This window comes from Taudactylus pleione, unplaced genomic scaffold, assembly GCF_031769625.1.
Source record: "Taudactylus pleione unplaced genomic scaffold, aTauple2 ptg000041l, whole genome shotgun sequence".
In the NCBI taxonomy this organism is placed as follows: Eukaryota; Metazoa; Chordata; class Amphibia; order Anura; family Myobatrachidae; genus Taudactylus; species Taudactylus pleione.
The window spans coordinates 72,748,434-72,772,585 of NW_028284443.1; the positions used below are offsets into that span (position 1 = coordinate 72,748,434).

The window sequence follows — 24,152 nt, forward strand, 5'->3', positions numbered from 1 at the left end:
TGGTGTCAGAGATACACACACTGATGTTTCTTCCTACACTATTGCTGCAGTTAATTGCAATGTGACGCGACTATGATGCACCAGGAGACTGCACTAATTAATTTGATCTGCAACAATTGTATATCTGTGTGCGACTGAGTCTGAATATGTATGTGAAGTGCTACAATGTACTGGCCATGGCTTTTTCCCATGCCAAGTTCCGTTGTGCTAGGTTTACAGACTCAGTCGCACACAGATATACAAGTGTTGTATATCAAATTAATTATTGCAGTCTCCTGGTGCGTCTTATTTGCACTGCAAGCAGAGGCGCATGAGACCTGGTACCTCACTTGCGACAGGCATCTCGCACAACATGGAGTATTGATTCTAGGTGTATAAGGACACATCTGTATAAATAGCAATTAAAAATAAATAAAGAACTTAAAGGAAATATAACATGTAGATGTATATCTTCTGATGGCTTTGGGGAATGCAAGGAAATCACTGCAGCTTCTCAAATGCATTTGATCCCAAAAGTCTGACACAGAATAAAAAGTTGCAATAGCTTGTAAAACCTATATCACTCCTCTATTGATGTCATATCTAACAGACTGGCTGGTTGATTTTTGACACTGTTTTATGATGTCTGGGAAGGACCATATAGTTTCTATCTAGTTTCTATATTAAACCTTGAAATTATATAACTTTACTTGTGCAGAGGACCTATTTCTCAGAAATGATCTCTAGCATGTTAGCACACATTACTGTAAAATGATGGGTGTGCCCCTATATACACAATCCCTCCATTTTCCATGGGTCTATGGGCCCCTAGCTTACAGCAGTTGGGTGCAAAGACATGCTACATATTTCTATACATTTAGAAAATTTTAGCTGCATCAAAAGTAGTATTTCTTTTAAGAAAAAAGCTGCTTTTGTTCCCTCTACATCATTTTGGACATTTGTCTGTTGGGTTCCTAGGTGTATCTTGCAGACAAGCATTAATTTGAAGCCTTGCCATAGGTATCCGAATGTAATCTATATACAGGCCCATGGTAGATGGCTCCAGGAAAAGTATAATGGCAGTAAAAACATTTTAATTTCCTTATATTTGTTTCAATAGTCTCTATATTTTAATTATTCCAATATTTCTGGTAACACATACAGAATACCACAGTGTAACTATTAAAACATTTAAAAAGTTCTCCCACTTACTTTTACTGTGGGCACTTGAGAGTACATGACATTTTTCATATGGGCAGTTTTCTAAGATGATTAAAGGAGACATATACCTGGATCTCTACACAGTTTAAAATAGACACAAGTGATAATATTAACTGTATAAACCCCTGTAAATAACTTGTGCATAAATGGTACTGATGTGGATTGCCATGATCTGTATGAAAAAACATCTGACTTTATATGGTCATAAGATTCCTCTGTGACAAAATATCATTATAATTTACAGTTTGGTACATTATCCAATAAATGGATTAACTGGTAATTACAGAAATAACAGAATGCTTAAAAAGGATTATTGAGAAACTCTTCTACAGTTCTCAGAATCAGGGGAGCTGAGAGGGGAGGGGAGCGGGTACTAATTACCCCGGCCTGGGTTTGATGAAGGGGCCTGGCGGGAGAACAGGTCTACCGTACGCCCCTCCCTCTCACCTGTCAGCAGTGCCAGTGTTTCCTCAGTCCAGCACACACTGCTGTGTGCTGGGCTGCCATGGGACCATGGAGGCTGCTACCGCTGATCAGCAACAGCAGCAGCCTCCTCTGCCTATGCAGGGGGGAGAGATCACAATGATCGCACCACCCCGATATTTTATTTTATTTTTTTTTAGGTGGCACAGTCACGCACATTCATTCATTAGGCAACACAATTTTTTACCCGGGCCCGGCAAAGCTCACTGCAGTGCTGCCCAGAATGTCTATAGTGGGGTAGCCATTTAAAATCATGGCTAAATTTGACAAAGTGACATTTCCAAGCAGGGTTGGACTGGCCTGCCGGAGGGCAGAGGTATTCCCTGGTGGGCCCCACTGACTCTAAGCCCCTCCCACTTCTGTGAGAGGGCATGGCTTACAGCACTGCCACTGTCTGCAAAGGGAGTCCTGTAACAGAGTAAGGAAGCTCTGCGGGGTACCTCTGACAACTGCTAATTAATGGGAGGAGGAGTCATCAGTGCCGGGGAGGAGGGCACATGGTGCCACTGTGACTCACTCTGTTTTTGGCTGCTGAGACAGGAAGAATGTCACAGGGAGGTCAGGGTCGGCTCTGTAAGCAATATCAGTGCGGGAGGTTAGAGAGCAGCAGTCTGACAATGCTTGCCATCAGCCGGTGGAGAGGAAATCTGTGTGCTGCCCCTGAGCTGGGTGAGTGTGATAATGTGTACCTACAGCTGATCCCATCCATCCCCCTCAGCACAGTGCAGAGAACGATGCAGCCAATGGGATTTGCACAATATCATCGCCTTCATTGGTCATTGCTGCAGGCTGCCCTCACCCTCACACAGGGCAGATGATGTAATGCACTGTGTTACATCATTGCACTCAGCAGACAGTGATTTACAAACCATGAAGATATCTTGTGCGAGTCCATTTTAGTGTCACTGATTTCCAATGTTATGTGCATATTAAACAAAGTTGAGAAATAGAATAGCCACCTGCTATTCCAAAGCCTTTAAAAAGCGACAATATAGTGAAATACTGTACTTTATAAATAATTGGGAGAGGGCTTATCCTTGGTTTGGAATACGGTTTATTACTTCAGCATAAATATACATGTTCACCACTGAAAATACACCATGGTAAATAAGTTTAGATTGGACTTTCATAGCAATACAGCTGTTTACCAGAGTCATTTTGCCTCTTTTACAAGGTCAGAGCTCAGTGTGGGACACTACTGGGGAATAATGCGGGTGTCAGTCTCCCTGTGTTTTGCCCCATCTGTAGATTGGCCATTATTTTCTCCCCAGGACCATGGGAGAGCCACGACATTCCCGTGCCCTTCATAGGAAATGGCGGGTCTGTATCATTCATCATGGTTGGTCAGTATAAAAGATATTACGCTGTATTCCTCTCTTGTATGTACTATTACATAAAGTTGTTTTAAATATTATATAAGGGTTCACAATGTTGATTTGTCCAAGCCCTTTGTATTGCCGTGTCCTGTAGTATCAATGACCTGTATGTACATAGGACATGCATTTACTGGTTATACCTGACTTGCATGTAACACAGGTACCGGTTATACACCAGACTGGCAGGTGACGCACATACCGGTTATACACCAGACTGGCATGTAACATGGATACTGGTTATACACCCAACTGACATGTAACACGGATGCTGGTCACTGAACTTTCAGCTTGTTGTGGGCAGTGGAACCTGCCCACAGCTAGGATTGGACGTCCGAAGCTGTGCCTCTTCACAGTGGGGTGAGCTCCATAATTAACGTTGTCCTATACTAGTAGTTGTTCCTGGCTGACTTTTTTTTTCTCTCTCTCTTCCCCATCTCTCCCTTGTCCAAATTTCTCTCTCTGTTGCCTCTCACACTCTCTCTCTCCATTTCTAAAGTTATTTCATGAATTTAGGTTTGAAGTATTTATGATGGAGCAATGTATCCTCCTGTGTGCAATGGCAGCGGTCCATTCCATCATACTATAATGCCAACACCCAGTGCAGCCCCTGGCCAGCATACTGTAATATAACAGTACATCCCCCAAAGCCAGTATGTGTATTTGCTCCTCGCCACTTTTTAGTACAGCCTCGTGTCAAGGTACATTTTAAATACATGCATAATACGTTCTACACGGGGAGGCTCATACTGAGGCAGATGCTGCAGCATCTGTGTCTGCGTCTAATGGCAGTAGCCCATCTGAGACTTGATGCTAATGCCACCACAAAGTCCTTCCCTGGTGTACATCTGTTCGTATGAATGTGTCCAGACAGACGCCCACTCACAGTGTCCGTATACACTGTAATACCTATTGGTGCCTCCTACTCTGAAGTGCCCATCTTCAGTTGTTCCTTCCAGTAGTTGTCACAAAAAACAGGTCACCAGACGCTCCAGAATTATGATGGCAAATTTGTGGTTTAATTCCCGAACCGCAAACAAAAATAAGTGGAAAATTATATAATTGGGTAAGCCCATAACCTTGGCCATGATTATGCTAAAAACATCTATTGATTGCAAAATTTTATTGCATTTATATATTAACAGTAATTTGGAGTTGTGCACCTGAGATTTGTCTGTTTCTGTGCCTGCAATTAGTCTCATCAGGTAGCACCTCCCATTATATATATTTAGGGAAAGGAGACGCCCTCAGTCTCGATTAGCACCCCTTCCTTATTGGTTTAAAAGCATGGAGTCTGGTAATGTATATGCACACTGATATTAGGCACAATTCTAGGTAAGTCCTACAAGTTATATACTGTAGTGCAACTTTGGTTCATTTTTGGGGCGTGGGTCCCCCTGGATTACTTTGGTTGACCTGTTTCAGGGCACCGCATTATAACGCATTTTTCTTTTATAACACATTTTAACCCTTCACTGTTTATTCTATGTGTTTTAATTGTGTATAATGATCAGTTTGAATCAGGTGTGTGAAATCAGTATAAACTGTGTATAGCGATTGGTGTATATTGGCTGTATGATATCAGTGTTACCTGCGTAAAGTGAGTATAGTGTGGATTCATATTATTATTTCGGTATGATAGGATTGGTCTGGTTGCCTCTGTACAGACAGTGTAATGGTTAGCATTACTGCCTCACAGCACTGAGGTCAGGGGTTCAATCCCCACCTCGGCCCTAACTGTGTGGAGTTTGTATATTCTCCCTGTGCTTGCGTGGGTTTCCTCCGGGTACTCCGGTTTCCTCCCACACTCCAAAAATATACTGGTAGGCCAATTGGCTCCCAACAAAATTAACCCTAGTGCGTGTGAGCATGTGGTAGGGAACATAGGGCCTGATTCAGAGCTGGACGCTCTGACCAGAGCGCTCGCTCTGAATCAGGGCCCTCCTCCATTAAAATGGAGCGTCCTCCTGGACGCTCGTATAGCTGTGGGTCAAGACCATCGCGACCATCGGACTTGCGAGGGAAACCCTGCGGTCGGGTCAAAATCACTCCCACTGACATCACTGACACTAGTGATGTCAGTGGGGCCGGCTTCAGACGGTAGGCACGCCCACCAAAGGGGGCGTGCTGTCAATCAACATCGACAGCACGCCCCCTTTGGTGCGAGACCCCGAGCGATGGAAAGCCCGTCGCTCGCCGGGTCTCGCGCATGCGCACGACAGAGCTCCCTCCGTCGTGCGCATGCGCAGTGGGGAACATCGACCCACTTGCAAGCGTACTGCCGCTCGCGAGTGGGTCTGAATGACCCCCATAGATTGTAAGCTCCACTGGGACAGGGACTGATATGAATGGCCAAATATTCTCTGTAAAGTGCTGCGGAATATGTGTGCGCTATATAAACTGGTAATAGATAAATACATTTATTTCAAAGTAGATAGCACGGGGCCAGAAGGCAACCTCACACTGGTAAAATATTATACCCAGACACCTTCTACTGTGCCAGAAGGAAAGAAGAATCATTCAGATGAGGTGACCAAGGCAGTTATTCTTCTTTTCCTCTGCCCTTCTGATGGCTGGCCTCACCTCTTCAGCTTTGTGCTGCCACCCTTACAATTGCACTTCCCCTGTAAACCATTCATGTTCCAGTCCGACACTGTTTCCTAGTACTAAGAACAACAAAAGGTGTATGAATTGAGGTCTTGTCATTGGATTAGAGTTTAGACACAAATAGACATTACATTTAAAGAAAAAAAAATAAAGTTCCATTTTATAGAATCTCAACCCGACAAAGTAAACATCCCTTAAAAAGCATGTCACTGACGAGACTAACCTATTCCTTGTTTCCCAACAATACAAGTGTATACACTGAACTCTACATTGTTACATGAAATAAAGTGTAAAAAAAAAAATAGAGGCTAGATCTTACAGGGGGAAGAAACAGTGTTTTCTCAAGGCGTCTATAGCTGCACAGTCATTTGTTATGGTAGCACTGTGTGCACGTATTTTATCTTTACAACTGTACGTGTTAGGGAAGCATGCCATTTATATTGTTTCTTTATTAAAACTATGATAACATGTCACTGTGATCTCCTGCTCACTGACAAAAGTGTTTTACTGAAGGGAAGTATTGTGCTCCTTATAACACAAGTGAAGAAAAAAAAAGCAAATTAAAAAAATATTTTGAAAGAAAATAACATGTCTATCACAAGGTATCTGTAGCTAGGCATATATACAGTAAATAAATCATGTCTGCACAAAGTGTCCCACAAGGAAGGCAATAAATATTTTCCTTTCTTTTCACAGAACAGATCCTGTGGAGAGATTGTCTACACAGCAATGAATAATCAGTTTATCACACTGTACACAGGATTTCTCTTGAAAGCGAATGTCAACATATTCTGCTGGTTTCTAACCAGGATTACATTTTCCATTCTTGACTACAAGCATTGACTGATAACAAAAAGTCAACATACGGGAGAAAAAGCAATAATTTCATGTAAAAGAATAAAATAAAATGATCAGATGGACACTTAAGTGGGGTTTCCATCCTATACTTGGCTCACAACCGCCAGTATCTTGACACTGGTAAATTCACTTACTTTTGCCAATAGTCCAGAGGACCCAGTGACAAAATTCAAATAATTCAACATCATAAAAATAAATGAACATACACCTATCCTCATATTGAGTCATGTAGTCTTATTTGGCTTAGCCACACCAAGCGTCCCGCCAGAGATTTTTTTTCACAAAACGTGTCTTATTCGCATCACAATCTGACAACAGTACAATGTAGGGGTACCCTAAACACCGACGCTGGCACAAAATTTCGACGGATAAAGGTCAACAAGTACAAAAGGTCAAAAAGTCATGGCATGGTCAACACAAAAATGGTCGACAATTTTTTTTGTTTTCCAATCGTAATCTTTACCCTAACCTCCCCTTGGTGCCTAACCCTAACCATTGGGGTAAGTGGCTAACCCTAAAAAAAAAAAGGTATCGGCCATTTCTATGTCATCCATTCCAATGTCGACCTTTAAATCTTCAACCATGCTGACCTTTTGTGGTCGACCTTTAGACCATGTCGACCTTTTGTAATTGTTGACCAGTTGGTATATCTATAGATTGTCTATCTATTGCCTGACATCCATCGCTTATCTGGGTAAAAAGGGAAAAGGCAGAGGTCTGATACGAGTGGCTCATACCATGTATCATTATGCTTAATCTGCTACATTACACCAATTCCTTTTAGACAAAAGTACTACTCTTGTGTGCCTAGTACACTATAAGCAACTTTGTAAGCGGCTATGTTGTATTTAGAAGCAAAATTCAGGGAAAAGTACAAAAGTACAGAGATCTCTACCCATGGTGGTGCATCTAGTTCGCTCCATATGGCGTAAAAACAGCAGGGTGACTGAGGACACATTGGTAGTATCAAAAGAAAGGCAGTCTTTTATTTGAAAATTTGAAAAGCCTAGCTCTCTCCTTCTCTGGTGGCCCAACAGGAACAGACCTGCCAGATGCTAGCTGCCCACTGAGCTACAGAAGAGAGAAGCAGGACAAGAGAAAATGGTCAGTAAGATGGTAAAGAAGGAGACAGAAAGGGAGAATAGACAGTGAGTAAAGTGATTTAAAATGTGGATCAATCAACACAGAGGTTTAGAAATAGGCTAAAAGAGAAAGCTGCAGTATAAAGGAAAGACTAGCGGAAGTGAGGAATAATAATAATAAGATGGAATAATTAGAGAAGGGAAATGGATCCTCCACAATCTACACCATGTGGCATACACTGTATTATCATATAGAAGACAATGTGCTACTCTTTATTTATACACTGGGTATCCCATTCCAAACTCTGCTCAAGTTATTGAGCACATTTTTTTTTCCCAGCACTTAAACATGCCTTATTCAAAGACAAATAATTTTTAAAGTTATATCAATCTGTTATTCTGATCCTCAGATGTCAATAACCGAACAAATACAGTGGCAGCAAAAGTACATACAGTAAGCCGGCTCATGCAAACATTGGATGTCTGGGGACCCTAAGAGACTATCAAATAAATATATAAATGTTTTTGTTAGTTCCATATCAATCCATATAATGAGGGGTAGCTATACACCAATCTGAATTAATTCCTTGATCCAGTGGATGGTATCATAATCTTAAATTATGTAAACTTCAATACGAGATATACTCTCCTTAACATCTATGTCCCCAGTAATTTCATAGAAGAATTGTATCCAACCTGTGGCCCAGATACCCTCCAAACCTTATAATAAGGTGGGATTTTAACATGGTTAGTGTAGTATCTTTTTTGTTTCACTTCACAAGACTGCACTGATTGATGTGATATGAAACACTTGTACTTCTGTATATTTGGTGGAGCTTGGCAGAAGGATGGAAGCTTGGTGAATGGTAACGTGGAGCCTGGAGGTGGCCCGCAACATGTTATGACATCATGACGCCAAAGGCGGAAGACAGTCTATTCTCCCTGCCCGTTGTAGCATGCGGTCAGTCTGAATTTCGGCGTGGTGTGGAAGGATCGCTCCTTTCCAGACTAGTTTCCACTGTCCCCAGAGAGACCCAGTTTGAGACAATGAATTGAGAGCAACCTTAGAGAGCGTAGATAGATGCACCAGGCTGTGACAGTGACATAAACAGCCACAGTCAGTGTAAAATTACAAACAAACAGTAAACAACACAGACTATACAAAATACTGTATTTTATATGGTATGTTTGCCTCCGAGCCTTTTTATTTATCTCTTTTTTTTTTTTTTCTTTTTAACAAATCTTACCTTGCAATAGAAGGGATAAAATAGTTTTTTTTTGTATTTCAAGTTGTATTTGGATGTATGTAAATTCACTCTGATTGAGGCAAAATAATTTTCACACTAGAAAGTGTTGTGCAAAAGACTTCATAAACTGGATTATTATACCGCAATAATGGATAAAAAAAAAAAATATATATTTTGTATTTCAACTTGGGACTGTCGCCCATCAATTATATTAAATCATATTATGCATTAACGCTCATAGTTCTATTTATAATTATTTAAGAATGCCACCACCTGAGAGAAAATGTCAGTTAACTGATATATTGCATACAAACTTTCCTTTTATTAAGAAATTTAAAACATCTACATCATAAGAGTTTTTTGAAAATATTTATTTGTTCAGTACACACTTTTTATTTTATTGCAAACTTTAAATATCCAAACACGACCAAATTGTACAAACTGCATTTTGCCTTCATGGCAATATAATTCCTATTATATGGGGTTTATGTAATAGGGTGCGGTGTGGTGTGACTGCGCGGATAGGATCCCAGGCAATAGGTCCCGGATTTTATTTTTGGAATATGGCAATCCTATACTAAATTTCATTGTGGATATAAACAGGGGGCACATGTCAAGTCTGTCCTTGTCAACACTAATTAACCCATTCTTTTACTGGAAAACCTACTGTGCCAAAACCAAAAAATAAGTTGTAGCTCATCTTTAATATTGGAATCACAAATGTTCTCATACAATTATATTCATGGTTCAAAATTGTAATGTAGTTTTTTTTCTCACTTTTTAACAATAAACACCCTCCGTCTCAAAAATGATGACCAAACCCAAAATTAACTACATAAAAAAAACATTAGCTCAAAAAAGTGATACTAAATTACTGTATTGATGTTAATATCATACTACAAAAAGCAGCTGTTTAATAAACGGCTACCATAACCTCAACGAGATGAAAAACTGTGCTAAAAAAGTAATTCCTTAAACTAGATATTATAATATTGCGCTTTTAATATAGTAGAACAATCATTCATACGCATTTTACACAGTCTTTAAATCTATTACAATTATAAAATATGAATAATTAAAATTCAGAGGCTCTGTTCAAAGTATTTAGACTCATATTTCACAATACTCCTAATAGAAGCGCATTTGTAGTTCATATTATTATCATTATTATTATCATCCTTTATTTATATGGCACCACAAGTGTTCTGCAGTGCCTTACAGAGTACATAAACTAATAAATGAACAAGAATCAAGTAACTTACAGTACATTACAGTGCAGGATAAGTTAAGTATTAGGTGCCCTTGTGGGGAGTAAGGAGTAGAAGAAAGTGTAAAGAGAAGCACATGAGGGAAGAGGTCCCTGCTCGTGAGAACTTACATTCTAAAGGAGTGGGGCAGACAGATAGGCGTGACACAGAATGGGTAGATAGGGAGTAAAGAGCATGAAGTGGGTTAGGATGAGAGCTGGAAGGCCTTGATGAAGTAGTGTCTTGAGAGCCCGTTTGAAGATTTGTGGAGAGTCTGATAGGGAGAGGCAGAGAGTTTCAGAGGTAGGGAGCAGCACGGGCAAAATATTGGGAGTGGGAGGAAGTAATCAGTTGGCAAGAGAGGCAGCATGCATTTGTTTAGTGAATTGGATGGACGGGAGTGTGAAGGGAGATGAGGTCAGAGATGTAAGTGGGAGAGACTTGGGTGAAGGCTTTGTAGGCGAGAGTAAGAACCTTCAATTGGCTTCTGAAGGGGAGCCAGTGGCATCTGAATGGGAGCCAGCTTGAAGGAGAGGGGGAGCAGATGTAAAACGTCTGGAGAGGAAGCTGAGCCGAGCAGCAGCATTAAGGAACGATTGTAGTGGACAGAGAAGGGAGACTGGGAGGCCAGCTAGAAGAAGGTTACAGTAGTCCAATCTGGAGATGACCAGCGAGAGGATGAACGTTTTAGTAGCATCCAGGGTGAGAAAGGGTCTAATCCTGGAAATATTTTAGAGATGAAAATAACAGGACTGCGAGAGGTGCTGAATGCATGGTTTAAAGGAGAGGGAGGAGTCTAGGATAACTCCAAGACAGCGCACTTGGGGCTAGAGGAGATAGTTTTGCCATCAATAGATAATGAAATTGTGGGAAGTGAGGTAATGGAATAGGGTGGGAAGATGATCAGCTCAGTCTTAAAAATGTAAAGTTTAAGAAAGCGCTGGAACATCCTGGAAGAGATAGCAGAGAGACAGATGGGGAGGGGTGGTCAGGGAAAGGAGGGGCAGGAGTGGTGAAGATCTGATGGGATATGATGTCCTCATATATGGAGTCAAATTTAGATGTAAAGTAGGTGGCAAAGTCCAGGGCAGAGAGCGAGGAGGGGAGACAAGGAGGGGAAGAGAAGAGGAAGGAGTTGAAAGTGGCAAAGAGACGCGGGGGGTTAGAGGACTGGGAGGAGATGAGGTTTTTGAAATATGATTGTTGGGACTGATTAATTTCCTAATATACAGGTCAGCAATATGATTTATTATTTGTGCTTTGGAATATGACAGCTTTATAAGTTTTTATTCCTCATTTGAACAGTTCAAACTAAACAGCTCTATGTGTATACATGCATGATAATTCTGCCCTATTAACACACAGATTTTATAATAATTAAAAAGGATCCACTTCTAGTGCTGTTCATTACTGTGTTTGTGTGTGTGTGTGTGTGTGTGTATGTGTATATATATATAAGTGTATATATGTAGAGATATGGTAAGAACTTACCCTTGTTATCTCTTTTTCTATGAGGTCTATAGGGTCCACAGGAAACCTTGGGGTATAGGTGATGATGAAGACATCCGGGCACCATGCAGTTAAATATTTTCTTCCAGGATGCAACGGGGCCTCCCTCTATACCCCGCGCCCTGGCAGGAGGCTCCTCATTTACGTAGCAAACCAAAGGCCGGAGTAGGATAAAGGAGAGAGAAGCAAGTCTGGAACACACTAGAATCACATTCTCACACCGGAGACTGAAAACCAGTGACCAGAACGAAGCCCATCTGAAGCACAGGTGTGTCAGGGCGGGCGCCCTGTGAACCCTATGGACCTCGTAGAAAGAGAGATAACAAGGGTAAGTTCTTATAATAATCTCTACTTTTCTACTTCAGGGTCCATAGAATGTCCACAGGAAACCTTGGGGATTCCCAAAGCAGTACCCTCGAGGGTGGGGATGCTCCTGTGCAGAAAGGAGAATCGCTGCCCGAAGGAAGCATCCTGAGTGGCAAAGGTATCAAAGGCATAATACCTCAAAAAGGTCTGGATAGAAGACCACGTGGCCGCCTTACAAAGCTGTACAACCGAGGCACCATGACTAGCTGCCCACGAAGAGCCCACAGACCGAATAGAATGAGCAGTAACAGAGGGCGGGACTGGAAGGCCCTCATGAATGTAAGCCTCAGAGATAGTCATGCGAAGCCATCTAGCCAAAGTTTGTTTATTGGCTTGCCATCCTCTCTTGTGGAAACCATAAAGAACAAACAAGGAGTCCGATTTCCGAAGAGAACTGGTACGATCCACATAAATCCTGAGGGCACATACCACATCCAATGAGGCCTCCCCTGCCGAGAGATCTGAGGAAATAAAGGCCGGTACAATCATTTCTTCATTAATGTGGAAACTAGAGACCACCTTAGGAAGGAACCCAGGGCGAGTTTGAAGCACTGCCCTGTCTCTAAGAAAAACTAGAAATGGGGAACGACAAGAGAGAGCCCCTAAATCAGAAAAACTTCTGGCGGAAGCAATGGCCAGAAGAAAAACAGTCTTGGCAGTAAGCCATTTGAGATCCACTGAGCCCTGTGGTTCAAATTAAGTGCTCTGGAGAGCCTTAAGGACAACAGCCAATTCCCAAGTCGCTACAAGATGGACAAAAGGGAGGCTGGATATGAAGGACCCCTGCAGAAAAGTGCAGATGTCAGGAAGAGGAGCAATCCTTCACTGGAACCACACTGAAAGGGCAGAGATATGGACCTTCAGTGTAGCAAGGCAGAGACTAAGGTCTAAACCCGCTTCCACGAAAGCCAACACTATGGGTATCCTACACACCTGGAGGACATAACTTTTTGGATGACACCATTCAAAATAGGTATGCCATACCCTGTGGTAAATCTTAGCAGAAGCAGGTTTACGTGCTCTGAGCATGGTCTTAACCACAGAGCCGGAAAAACCCTTGGACCTTAAGAGGGAGGTCTCAAGAGCCATGCCTTCAAAGACAGATGACTCAGATCTGGGTAGAGGAAAAGACACTAAGACAACAGGTCCGGATATTGAGGCAACAACCATGGAGTGTCTATGGAGAGGCTCCAAAGATATGAGTACCATGGACGCTGGGGCCACACTGGAGCCACCAGCAGAACCATGCTTCTCTCTTATTTGATCTTCCGAATTACTCGAGGAAGGAGGGAGATAGGAGGAAACAGGTTCACAAACTGGAAAGTCCACTTGACTAGCGTCTCTTGTCCTGGACCCGTACTGAAGCAGCTTGTGATTTAGTCGAGAGGCCATGAGGTCCACGTCTGGAAGGCCCACTTGTCCACTAGGAGTTGAAACACTTCTTGGTGAAGAGACCATTCCCCTGGATGCACGTTGTGACAGTTGAGGAAGTCCGCTTCCCAATTCAGCACTCCTGGAATTAACACTGCCGATATGGTTGGTAGATGGCCTTCCGCCCATGTCAGAATGCGTGACACCTCTGTCATTGCCGCCTGACTTCGAGTTCCTCCTTGACGGTTTAAATAAGCCACTGTCGTGGCATTGTCTGACTGTACTTACATGAGTTTTCCGTGAAGCAACAGCCTGGCTTGCTGCAGAGGCCTGAAGACTGCCCTCAGTTCCAATATATTGATTGGAAGCAGATTCATCTGTGGTCCACCTTTCCTGAAAGGAGTGTGGACCCGTCACTACGCCCCAGCCCTGAAGACTGGCATCAGTCGTCAGAAGGACCCAGTCTGAGAACCAAAAGGGACGCCCCTTGGTGAGGTGAGCCGTCTGTAGCCACCAGGTCAGGGACAGGCGTACCTCCGGAGAGAGAGCACCACCATTTGAGTCAGGATATGATGGGGAAATCCGTCCCAGTTGGAGAGGATCAATAGCTGCAGAGGCCGGGATTGAAACTGGGCATACTCCACCATGTCGAATGTCGACACCATGGATCACAGTAACTGCATTGCTGAGTGGAATGACACTTGGCGGTTGTGAAGGCATCTGCGTACTTGATCGTCATGGAGATGGCTCCCATAACAACAAAACAAATAAATTGTAAAGGAGTCCCCGGTTACTCGGGCAACTATCCGGAAGTGACGTTCCGTATGGAACACAGCGATAGCGCTCAGATTGTTATGGAGACGGTTCCCATAACAACAGAACATATTAAGGAAAGGAGCAAATCCAGCAATAATAGGGTGACTACGGAGGCTTTCCGGTTTGACGTAGGGGAGGTTTACCTCCTTATTGAAAGGCCTAGCACAGCAGGGGTTCATGGGACTTGTAGTCAATTTATGTATAGGAACCAGCTGTGCTAGCGCTGATATGATAGGTTAGTCTGGGTATATATAGAATGTTGTTTAGCAGTTTAAGTCATTTTGCTTGCTGCTGCACCTTGAAAAAGACCCCAGGATAGGGGTGGAAACGCGTCGTTGTTTATGGACTGAGGACCCTGCTGATTGAATACTGGTGACAAAAAGGATTCCTACCCGGCTGTGGATCCTTGATACCTGTTGGTGAACACACCATCTACTGTTCCTAAAGGACTGTTTGATGCAAGTTTTTTCCTGAGATCTGGTAATTGTTACCTATTCAGCTGTTGGGGGATTCATTAGTCCATGTCATTTTTGTTGTTTGTATCATGTTTTAAAATTGGATCATTAAATTGTGTTACACTATATATACCCCTTTTTTATCTTTTCTTGGGGGTTCATGACGACTGACCATTGAAAAGACCGGACCAAGAATCCTTTTCTTTTGAGGACTACCATAAAAGGATTTGAGTCTAACATCATTTACCTTTCTAATGGCATTTACTATTTTATTTATGTGATTGCGCTGGTGAGCGGTGTCTATCCTACTTTTTTGCATAATCTGCGTACATGCAGAGATCTTTACTGCTGTCAGAAAAATCTTTTGCTGTTGTGAGTCCATCCGGGCTCCCAGACGGAGCATCCTTTCAGGCGGAATCAGTGAGGACTTTTCCAATGTATCAACCACCCGTGTTCCTGGAGCACAAATATCGTTAGCTGCAGGTGGTGGTAACAGGTGGATCCCCTGCAGCCGCAGAAGGGCTGCATTACCGCCATGACCTTTGTAAACACCGGAAGTGCAGTTGCAAGGCCAAACGGCAGAGCCTGAAACTGGAAAGGTTGTTGTGACAAAGCGAATCTGAGAAAACATTAGTGAGCTGAAACAATCGGCATATGCAGGTATGCATCCTGAATATCCAGGGATACCATAAAATCCCCAGGTTCCATAGCCAGTATAACTGAGCATAGGGTCTCCATTCTGAACCTAAGGAATTTGTTCAGGGACCTGAGATTGAGAATAGGACGGTAAGAACAGTTTGGCTTCAGGACTACAAAAAGGCTGGAATAATACCCTGTTCCTCTTTGTGACTACGGGACCGGAACAATGACCCCTGCCTGCAGCATGGATTGTACCACCTCTTGAATAGCCACAGCCTTGTCCGAGTTTTTTGGAAGTCCTGTGCAAAAGAATTGATGGGGAGGCCTTCTGTGGAAAGAGAGGGCGTACCCCAGAGAGACCACTTCCTTCACCCAGGAATCCGTGGTAGTTTGACACCAATACTGGGCGAACTGAAGTTGGCCTCCCACCCTGGGGTCGCCTAGGAGGAGGCCCGTCCCGTCAAGCGAAGGGCTTGTCATCAGGGTTGGCAGCCGGACGTCTGGTACTCCAAGGCTGCCTCTTAGGCCTGGCAGGTTTCTTGGTGGTGGATGGCCTGGGGAAGGACTGAGTTCTAGCCTTTCCTGGGGCCCGATAGGTCCAAAAGGATGGAGTCCAAGTCCCTGAAGAAGCTGGAGCAGAAGGCAGACAAGCCAACTAAGCTGCTGCTAAGGTATTCACAATCTCGTCCAAATCAGGGCCAAACAAGACTTTACCGTCATAAGGCAAACATTCCAACCCCTTCTTGGATTCCGCATCAGCTCTCCAAGAACGGAGCAACAGAGAGCGGCGAGCCGCAATGGGCGCCGAAGACACCCTGGCATTTAGTAGGCCAATATCCAAAGCTGACTCATTTATATAGGGAGCCGAATCTTGGAGATTTCCCACCAGATTCAGATGTTCCCTGGTAGCATTAGGGCTAAGGATGTTTCAAGGCTATTAGCCCAACATTATATGGCCCAAGCCACCCTGCAAATGGCCATAGCTGGTCTGCACGCAGCCCCCAAAAGGGAATAAACAGATTTAAGACATACCTCTACCTTCCTATCTGTAACATACTTCAGGGATGACATGAAAGGCATAGGAAGTGTTGCGCTTCTTACCAAGTGCGTGACATGGGAATCCACCACTGGTGGAGTCTCCCATTTGGAAAAATAATTCACAGCAAAAGGGTAAGCAGAGACTAGACGCTTCTGTGGTTGATACAGTTTTCCAGGCATTTTCCAAGCTACCTCTAAGTGATTCACCAATTGGTCAGACAATGGGAAAGTAGCCTCAGTCAACTTTTCCATGATCAGGGCTACTTTTACAGCTTGTATTAGCCCTGGAATATATATTTTAGACTTGACCCCGCCTCCAGAGGAGGTAGCTCAGAGTCAGACTCATCCAGAAGCAGTCCATCATCATCCCATACAGTAGATTGCGATGATAGCAAGACCCTTTTAGCTGGTCTGCTAATAGGTGCGTCCTGCTGACGTATCTCAGTCGCACCCTGTACTATAGCAGGAACTGTATTAACCCACTGAGGGGGCAACACCTGTGAAGGTGTAGGAGGTTGCAGCAGGCTTTGCACTGGCAAAAGGTGCTGTTGTTGAAAACTGAACTGTGGACACAAAGGAGGGCCTGCTAAACGCCCTGCAATGGGGTTGTTAGTGCTTTTGCAAAGCACTCCCATGGCATCTCCTGCTGAACAGCAGAAGCCTCAGAAGGACCCGGGGCAGTGTAACACCGGAAACATTACTCCTCAGAGGCTATTGTCCCCTGCCCCTAAAACTGCTGTACATTTTTTACAGAACAGTTTAATATGGGTTATCTTAGTCATATCACTCACTGCAAGACATAGTAAAGAGGATCACTTAACAGAGACTGAGTCTCAGCTGCGACTTGTGCCACACCCGCACCACACCTGTGCTTATGGCCCAGAATAGCAGAATAGGTACAGGGATAGCAACAAACGAATGATAGTTTTTAGCAGAGAAAACAGACAGACAGTGCTAGTATACAGTCGCAAACAAATGCATAAAACAATAATACCTGCACTTAATGGCACTTCCTGAAGTCTAGACTTAGACTTAGAGTCTAGTAGAACAAAAGTGCTACATACATTGACCACCAACCAGAGGAGAGGTATGTAGGGGCACCCGTACTCCGCACTGCCTGTGGAGATCAGCGACACACAGCCAGGAGACAGTCGAAGAACTCATGGGGAGGGTGAGCCGAAATATGAAGCTGTCACAGATCAAGCCAGACCACAGTGGAAAGGCGTGTTCAGCAGCAGGGAGGAGCCAGCTGTTAGACAGGAAAGGATGCCTCCCTAGGCTAGCGTTTAACTCCTGGGACGCTGGAGTGTTCTGCAGAACTCCAGTCCCAAGTCCTGGGCGGCTTAGTATGGACACAAGACTCCCCAGGGTGTCCCCCAACCCTGGAGAAAAGAGACTGCGTCTGGGCACGCACCACCATGGTGCATGTCGCTTACCTGCACCCCGTAGCGTCCAGCCGCAGTATAGGAATCCTCCGGGGACCCTGCTAGCCAAGACCCCTGAGGCCCGCCGAGAGGCATGGATCAGTACCGGCGTCTCAGCACCAGCGTGGTGATTATGCAGCCGTGCATACTCCCACTAGACTGTTCACGCTGACCGCACTTAGAAAAAACTTGAAATTTTCAGGGCTGTTAGTAACAACCCCACTGCAATACAGTGACCTGACTCCGGCCGGGCACCAAATGAAACCAAGGAGCCTCCGGCCCGGGGTATAGAGGGAGCCCCATTGCATCCTGGGAGAAAAAAATTTACTGCATGGTGCCCAGATGACTTCGTCATCACCAATACCCCAAGGTCTCTTGTGGACATTCTATGGACCCTGAAGCAGGTATCCCAATAACTTTCCCAGTGACAAAAGCACTGGGAAAGTTATTGATGGGAGGTATCTATGTCCCAGCTTCTTAACTTCTGTTTTTTAATTATCCAGGTAATGAGCAGCCTTGATTGCCAGACCACTTCTGAAGATGATAAAAGGTGTGTCAGTTCTTTTGGGCAGTCTTTCACTAACTCGGGAGCAGGCCGACAGACCTGTTGAGAGAAACTGCTATGGCTTTATATAAGTGCTGTATTTATAAGATGCTGTTTTTTGTAAGTTGGACATTAGGTCTTCCCACCCTTAGAGAAAGAGACTTGTTTAGTTAGAGCTAAACAGGCTAGGAATTAATATTATGATTTTGTACCAAGGCAATGCACTGGTGTGAGGTGTGTGGCTATTAAATTGTTAACAATACTGTGCTTGTAAAAAATCAGGGTTGGAAAAAAAAAAAGGGTTTTTTTTCCAACCCTGCTTAAAAAGCATTAAAACATGGTTGATCAAGGTTTCTTCTAATAGAATATGCAGGATTCTTTTTTTTTTCCGTTAAAATATTAATGAAAAAAAACTGGTTTAGATTAAAATAAAAAAAAAAAAAAAGTGTAAACAAAAAAAAACTATTTTTTTTTTCAACCCTGTAAAAAAAGAAACCATACTGTGCGAGTTAAAAGGGAGTGGAAGAACATTGACCTTGGGCTATCCCAAAACGGTTTTTCAAGTTTCACCCGTTTCGCACAGATAGTTTGCTGTCACACAGCGTTTGTGTTTTTCCCGTGCGGCATAAAAATGCCTAGTTCAAAGTAGAGCAAAGTGTTAACTTAACATTTTTAGTTAATTAAACAATATATCCACCAAATCTTTCCATATACTAACCAAGGCTAATGGTGCATGTGTGTTTGAGTGGTACAAAAGATTCAGTGACTGTTGTGAGGATTTCGAGGATAACGAACATCCCGGAAGACCTTGCACCTCAAAAAATAAGTGAAAATGTGGCAAAATTTTGAAAATTGTTCGAATTGACCGTCGATTCAGCATCTGAATAATAGCAGAAATTGTGATCATCAACAAAGACAGTGTTAGGTAAGTTATGCATCAAGATCTTAACATGACGAAAGTTTGTGCCAAGATGGTTCTAAGACTTCTCACTGCTGAGCAGAAAGAAATTCAAAAGCAAATTTGAACAGACAGTTTGGAACAAATTTAAGTGGATTCACATTTTTTTACATAAAGTTATAACCTGTGATGAAACATGGATCTTACACAGTACGATCATGAGACAAAACACCAGTCCATACACTGGAAAACACTGTCATCACCAAGAATAAGGAAAGTATGTCAAAGCAAATCCAAATTTAAAGCCATGTTAATTATTTTCTTTGATCTCAAGGGTGTTATTTGGGAGGCTGGGTACCAGAAGGCACAACAGTAAATCAACATTACTACAAAAATGTTCTAGCAGCTTTGTGGGAAAGGATCAGAATAAAGAGGCCAGAGTTGTGGAAAAATGGTTAGATCCTCCATCAGGACAACGCACCAGCCCACACAGCTCTCTCTGAGAAGCAGTTTTTGGCCGAGAAACAGACTGCAGTGCTCGAACACTCTCCATACTCGCCAGACCTAGCACCGTGTGACTTCTTTCTTTTCCCTAAAGTCAAATCTGTACTTAAGGATACCAGTTTTGCAACAGTTAATTAGGTAAAGAAGAAAACAATGGAGCTGTAGAGACAGCTGACAGATGAGCTGCAGCATGGCTTTGACCAATGGAAAATAAGGATGCACTAGTGTGTGGATGCAGAAGGGGAGTACATAGAAGCGGAACAGGGATAAAAATTTACTTAATATAATTAAACATATTAGAACATCAGCCTCATTACTTAACAGCTACACCTTGCACGTACACACTAGCTGTTGCCCGTGGTTTCGGCCACAATGAAATCGCTTCTGCCATCTTTTTTATTTGAGGTGTTCTAGTTGTATTGCAATTTATTGACATAATCAATGCAAGAGATAGGTGTGGGGTATTTGGGCTTATGCTCACTTGAATAGGATAGGCCCCAAAGGCTGTACACTGAGCAGACCGTGAAATTGGCTATGCAAAGTAATGCAACTAGAATACCTATATATATATATATATATATATTTATATATTTTACACACACAAATTTTTTATAATAGGTACTTGTGTACTTTACGGACTCATTGCAGAGAGAATCAAATCATGGTAATGTCTAAATCCCCTTCACGGAGAGTGTCCAGCGTCATTCCCTAACATCCAAGCGGGCATAGAGGGGGAATATTATCTTGTGGCGAGTGTAGCGAGCCACCGAGCCCGCAGGGGACAACTTTCTTCTTCAGGTGGGGACAAATTTCGGTACTTGTGTACGTAAAGTACACAAGTACCATTTAAAACATTCATTGGGTTCTCTCTGCAATGAGTCCGTAAAGGACACAAGTACCTTATAATATACTATATTACATTGCTATATTTTCAGTAACAGCAAAGTTTATTTTCCCTGTAATCACAATTAATCGGATATGACATTTTGGGGGTACATAAATGTAGCAGTGCAGGCAATTTTTTAAATTGTGTGTGAAATCAAGGAAAATGTGTTATATTTTGCCCGTTTTTCACATCGCAAAAAGACAAAGAAAACTATGGCCCTCATTCAGAGCCGGACGCTCTGAGCAGAGCGCACGCTCTGAATGAGGGCCGGTCTCCAAGAAAATGGAGCGTCCTCCTGGACGCTCGTATAGCTGTGGGTCACCACCGACAGGCTATACGAGCGTGCATTTTGATGGCCGCGATGGTCGAGACCATCGCGACCATCGAAATTGCGAGCCGGAGCCTGCGGTTGAGGTTTTCAACCGCAAGCTCCGGAGTGATTTTGGCTCTATCAGAGCCAAAATCACTCCCACTGACATCACTAGTGATGTCAGTGGGCCGGCTTTTGACGGGAGGCGTTCCCGTGGGAACACCCCCGTCAGGGAGGCACGCCCCCGGCACGCCTACCAAAGGGGGCGTGCTGTCAATCAACATTGACAGCACGCCCCCTTTGATCGGACACAACGAGCGAAGGACTTTCCTTCGCTCGTCGCGTCTGGCGCATGCGCACGACGGAGCTCCCTCCGTCGTGCGCATGCTCAGTCCAGAACATCGACCCACTTGCGAGCGGACAGCCGCTCGCGAGTGGGTCTGAATCAGGCCCTATATTTATTAATACATGCTAAGAAAAAGAAATACAAGTTTCTATTTATAATTTGAATATTTGGGTATTTCTTGGCAGGTTTAGGTTTCTGGGAAGTAGGCCAAAAACGCAATGTTTGTTGTTAGGAATAATCTCTGATCATAAATGTGAGGTTTACAAAGCCACTGTCTAAATGTTCTAGCAAGATGTTTTCTACCTTACACTTCTACAGTATATTTCAATGCACAAAGAGATACGTTTGGATAAGGAATCGGCCGGTTTGCCAAGCTCTACCGGTGGTCATTCCTAAATATCCTACACAAAAAAAAGATAGATGGGAAGAGTGCACTAGCAAAGTTCACAACTCCAACAGTGTAGTAGGAATTCTATTACACCACTACAAGCAACATGGCAGTAATCCAAATTAACTGGTGGGGTTTTTAAGATTATACATCCAGCATGTGTCAAAACTGTATATGTTATACTCTTATATTCCAGCAAGTAAACAAACACAAAACTTGTAAATAAAAAAAACCCCAAAAAACTATTTATTCTCTGAACGTAGTTTTTTCAAACTATGAAGGTGCGCACACATAATCAGCTGATGTGTCCGATTTCACTTGAAACTCTCCACGGCAGCTCAGCACACGATCTGCACACAATCAGCACACGATTTGCTGTCCAATATTCATATGATCTCCTGCAGCCAGACTTTTTTATAGTGCATTGTGTCCTAGATTGTCAGATCTGCCGTACAGCACAGCAGATCTGACGATAAGATGTGCGACCTGCGGGGGCGTGCATCTCATCGTGAGTTGGGACTCACGATTTTGGGCATTTTTTACCCGATCTGTCGTTCAGATGTGTCGGAATGGGCCAGATCGGGTAAAAAATCGCGTGTGTGTGGCCAGCTTGAGAACCACAATTAATACACAATTATAGAATCTACTGGTGTAATGTAAAAAAAAAGTAACTTTTTAAACATAGAATACATATGGAAACCACTTTGTATAGCTTGTATCATGTAAGCTGTGCATTTTTTTCAATATCAGTGAATGTGAAGCTTAAAATGTACAGTAATGCAGACTGCAGGATTCAGCTGTCACATCAGTGCTCTTTTCACAAACTACAGTACTTTATAAAACACAGGTCATGTGAACAAGCCCTGAAGGAGCAGAAATGGAAACTGCTGACAGAGATATATGTTAAGCTATTTTATGAAGTGTATTTGACGTGTCATCTTTTTAATTTAATGATATATAAATTAACCATTTATGATAACATAAGGACCAATAATACCTCGACGGTGTTAATTTACTATTTGGTGCATTCCCGAAGCAGCATGCTTGTGTGAAGAAGCATTTAGTGTGTATATCCAGTGAATTATCACTTTTAAAAAAGCCAATAGAATTTTGTATCTTTGCTTTATGCTCTACAAATGTTTTCATAATATATGTTTTTCCTTCCGTGAACCAGGAAGAAAAAAATCAACATGGCGAACCATGTGGGGTTTCTCCTACCCCATAGTATACTTTACCATAAAGTATACTAATTCAGAACAACAGTAATTCCCATTGTCATATCATCGATTATTGTCCCTTAAGGTATAAAAAAACAAAAAAAAGAAAAAGAAAATTTTTTAAACTAAACTTTTACGTTTTCTAGTAACAACTTTTTTTTAAAAAGATCTTTGGAACACGTTTAAATTACAATCGCTAGTAAAAATGAAACTTATGAACAATTAGAAATAATTAGATTAAACTTAGTCTTAAGGAAATTACTTTTGGCTGACATCAAGACAGGTGCCGAACCAGGTGGGGTATGAGATGCCCACACACACTTTACGCATGTGTACTCGCTGCGCTAGCGCTTGCCAAACTAAACCGCCATCACTACGCAAACTGGCAATGACAACTCCAGCTACATGAAACGGCAACTTGCATGTAGTATTTTTTTAAAAAGTTATAGGAGTTTAAATCTTGCTGGGGTATGTCACACCCCACCTAGCTCACCGAAGGTTAAAGTGACATAGCTATAAAACTGAGAAAATGTTGCAACAAAGGATTAGCTAAGAAGTTGAGAATCACACAGCCCATGTAGGATGGTGAGCAGAACTATCAAGAAAATCTGCCCTTGAAATATATGAAAACTGCTATTTCCGCACATTTAAGAACAGAATTAAGAATGCCTTAAATGTACCAAGATGGAAAGCAGGAGATGTCGGAGATCTGTCCTGCTTTCCGGTCAGCAGCTCTTACATCAGCTGTCCCCATATGTTTTTAGGGTGGTGATAATTAATGGGTGCCCGAAGGAGCAATTTAATTGTTTTGGGGCAACCATTAATGATCACACTTGTCGCACCCAAAAGCACAGGTTTAGCCATGTAAAGCAGCTAAACCCGTCTTAAGCCCTGGTTTGGGTGCCCAAACTACGGAATTTTGACACATTTCTGCTCACCACCTCAGGAGGCTGCAAGCAGAAATGTCGGCGCCCGCGGAACTTGTGTCTGTTGGAGCAACAATTGATTTACTCCGTTGGGCACCCATCACTAACGGGTGCCTACCAAAAATAATTGAATTCCCCAATATGTAACAAGATCAGCAAAGCTTAGCTTAACTGCAGTGGGGCAAGCCCTGGAGGAGAGCAGGTGCTCTGGTGCTGTTCGCAATTCTAATGCTGGTGTATTCACGTTGCACATGCACAGCTGGATAGCTATATGTACTTTACAGTGCTTTTGATACTGATAGGCTGAGCTCTTTGAACTTTTCACAAATTAATTTATTTTAGGGATCATTGGAAAAATGTATTGCGAAGAGAAGATTAATTACACATCTTGCAAACATAGTTATGATGTATAACCGGA

General features: G+C 42.8%; 1 protein-coding gene across 4 annotated transcripts in view; it reads right to left on the bottom strand.

The window, feature by feature from the left end:
• Window positions 1-24,152, bottom strand: part of PIBF1 (progesterone immunomodulatory binding factor 1) — a 276,137-nt gene that overhangs the window by 82,286 nt on the left and 169,699 nt on the right. The window contains exon 16 of one of the 4 annotated variants that reach the window (XM_088459371.1): window positions 5,483-5,722. The exons of the other annotated variants lie outside the window; for them this stretch is intronic. Within the exon in view, the coding sequence (XP_088315497.1) occupies window positions 5,692-5,722 (31 nt within the window). The 3' untranslated portion in view covers window positions 5,483-5,691. Of the gene's footprint in view, window positions 1-5,482; window positions 5,723-24,152 lie in introns of those variants that run through there. 4 annotated transcript variants of the gene reach the window in all.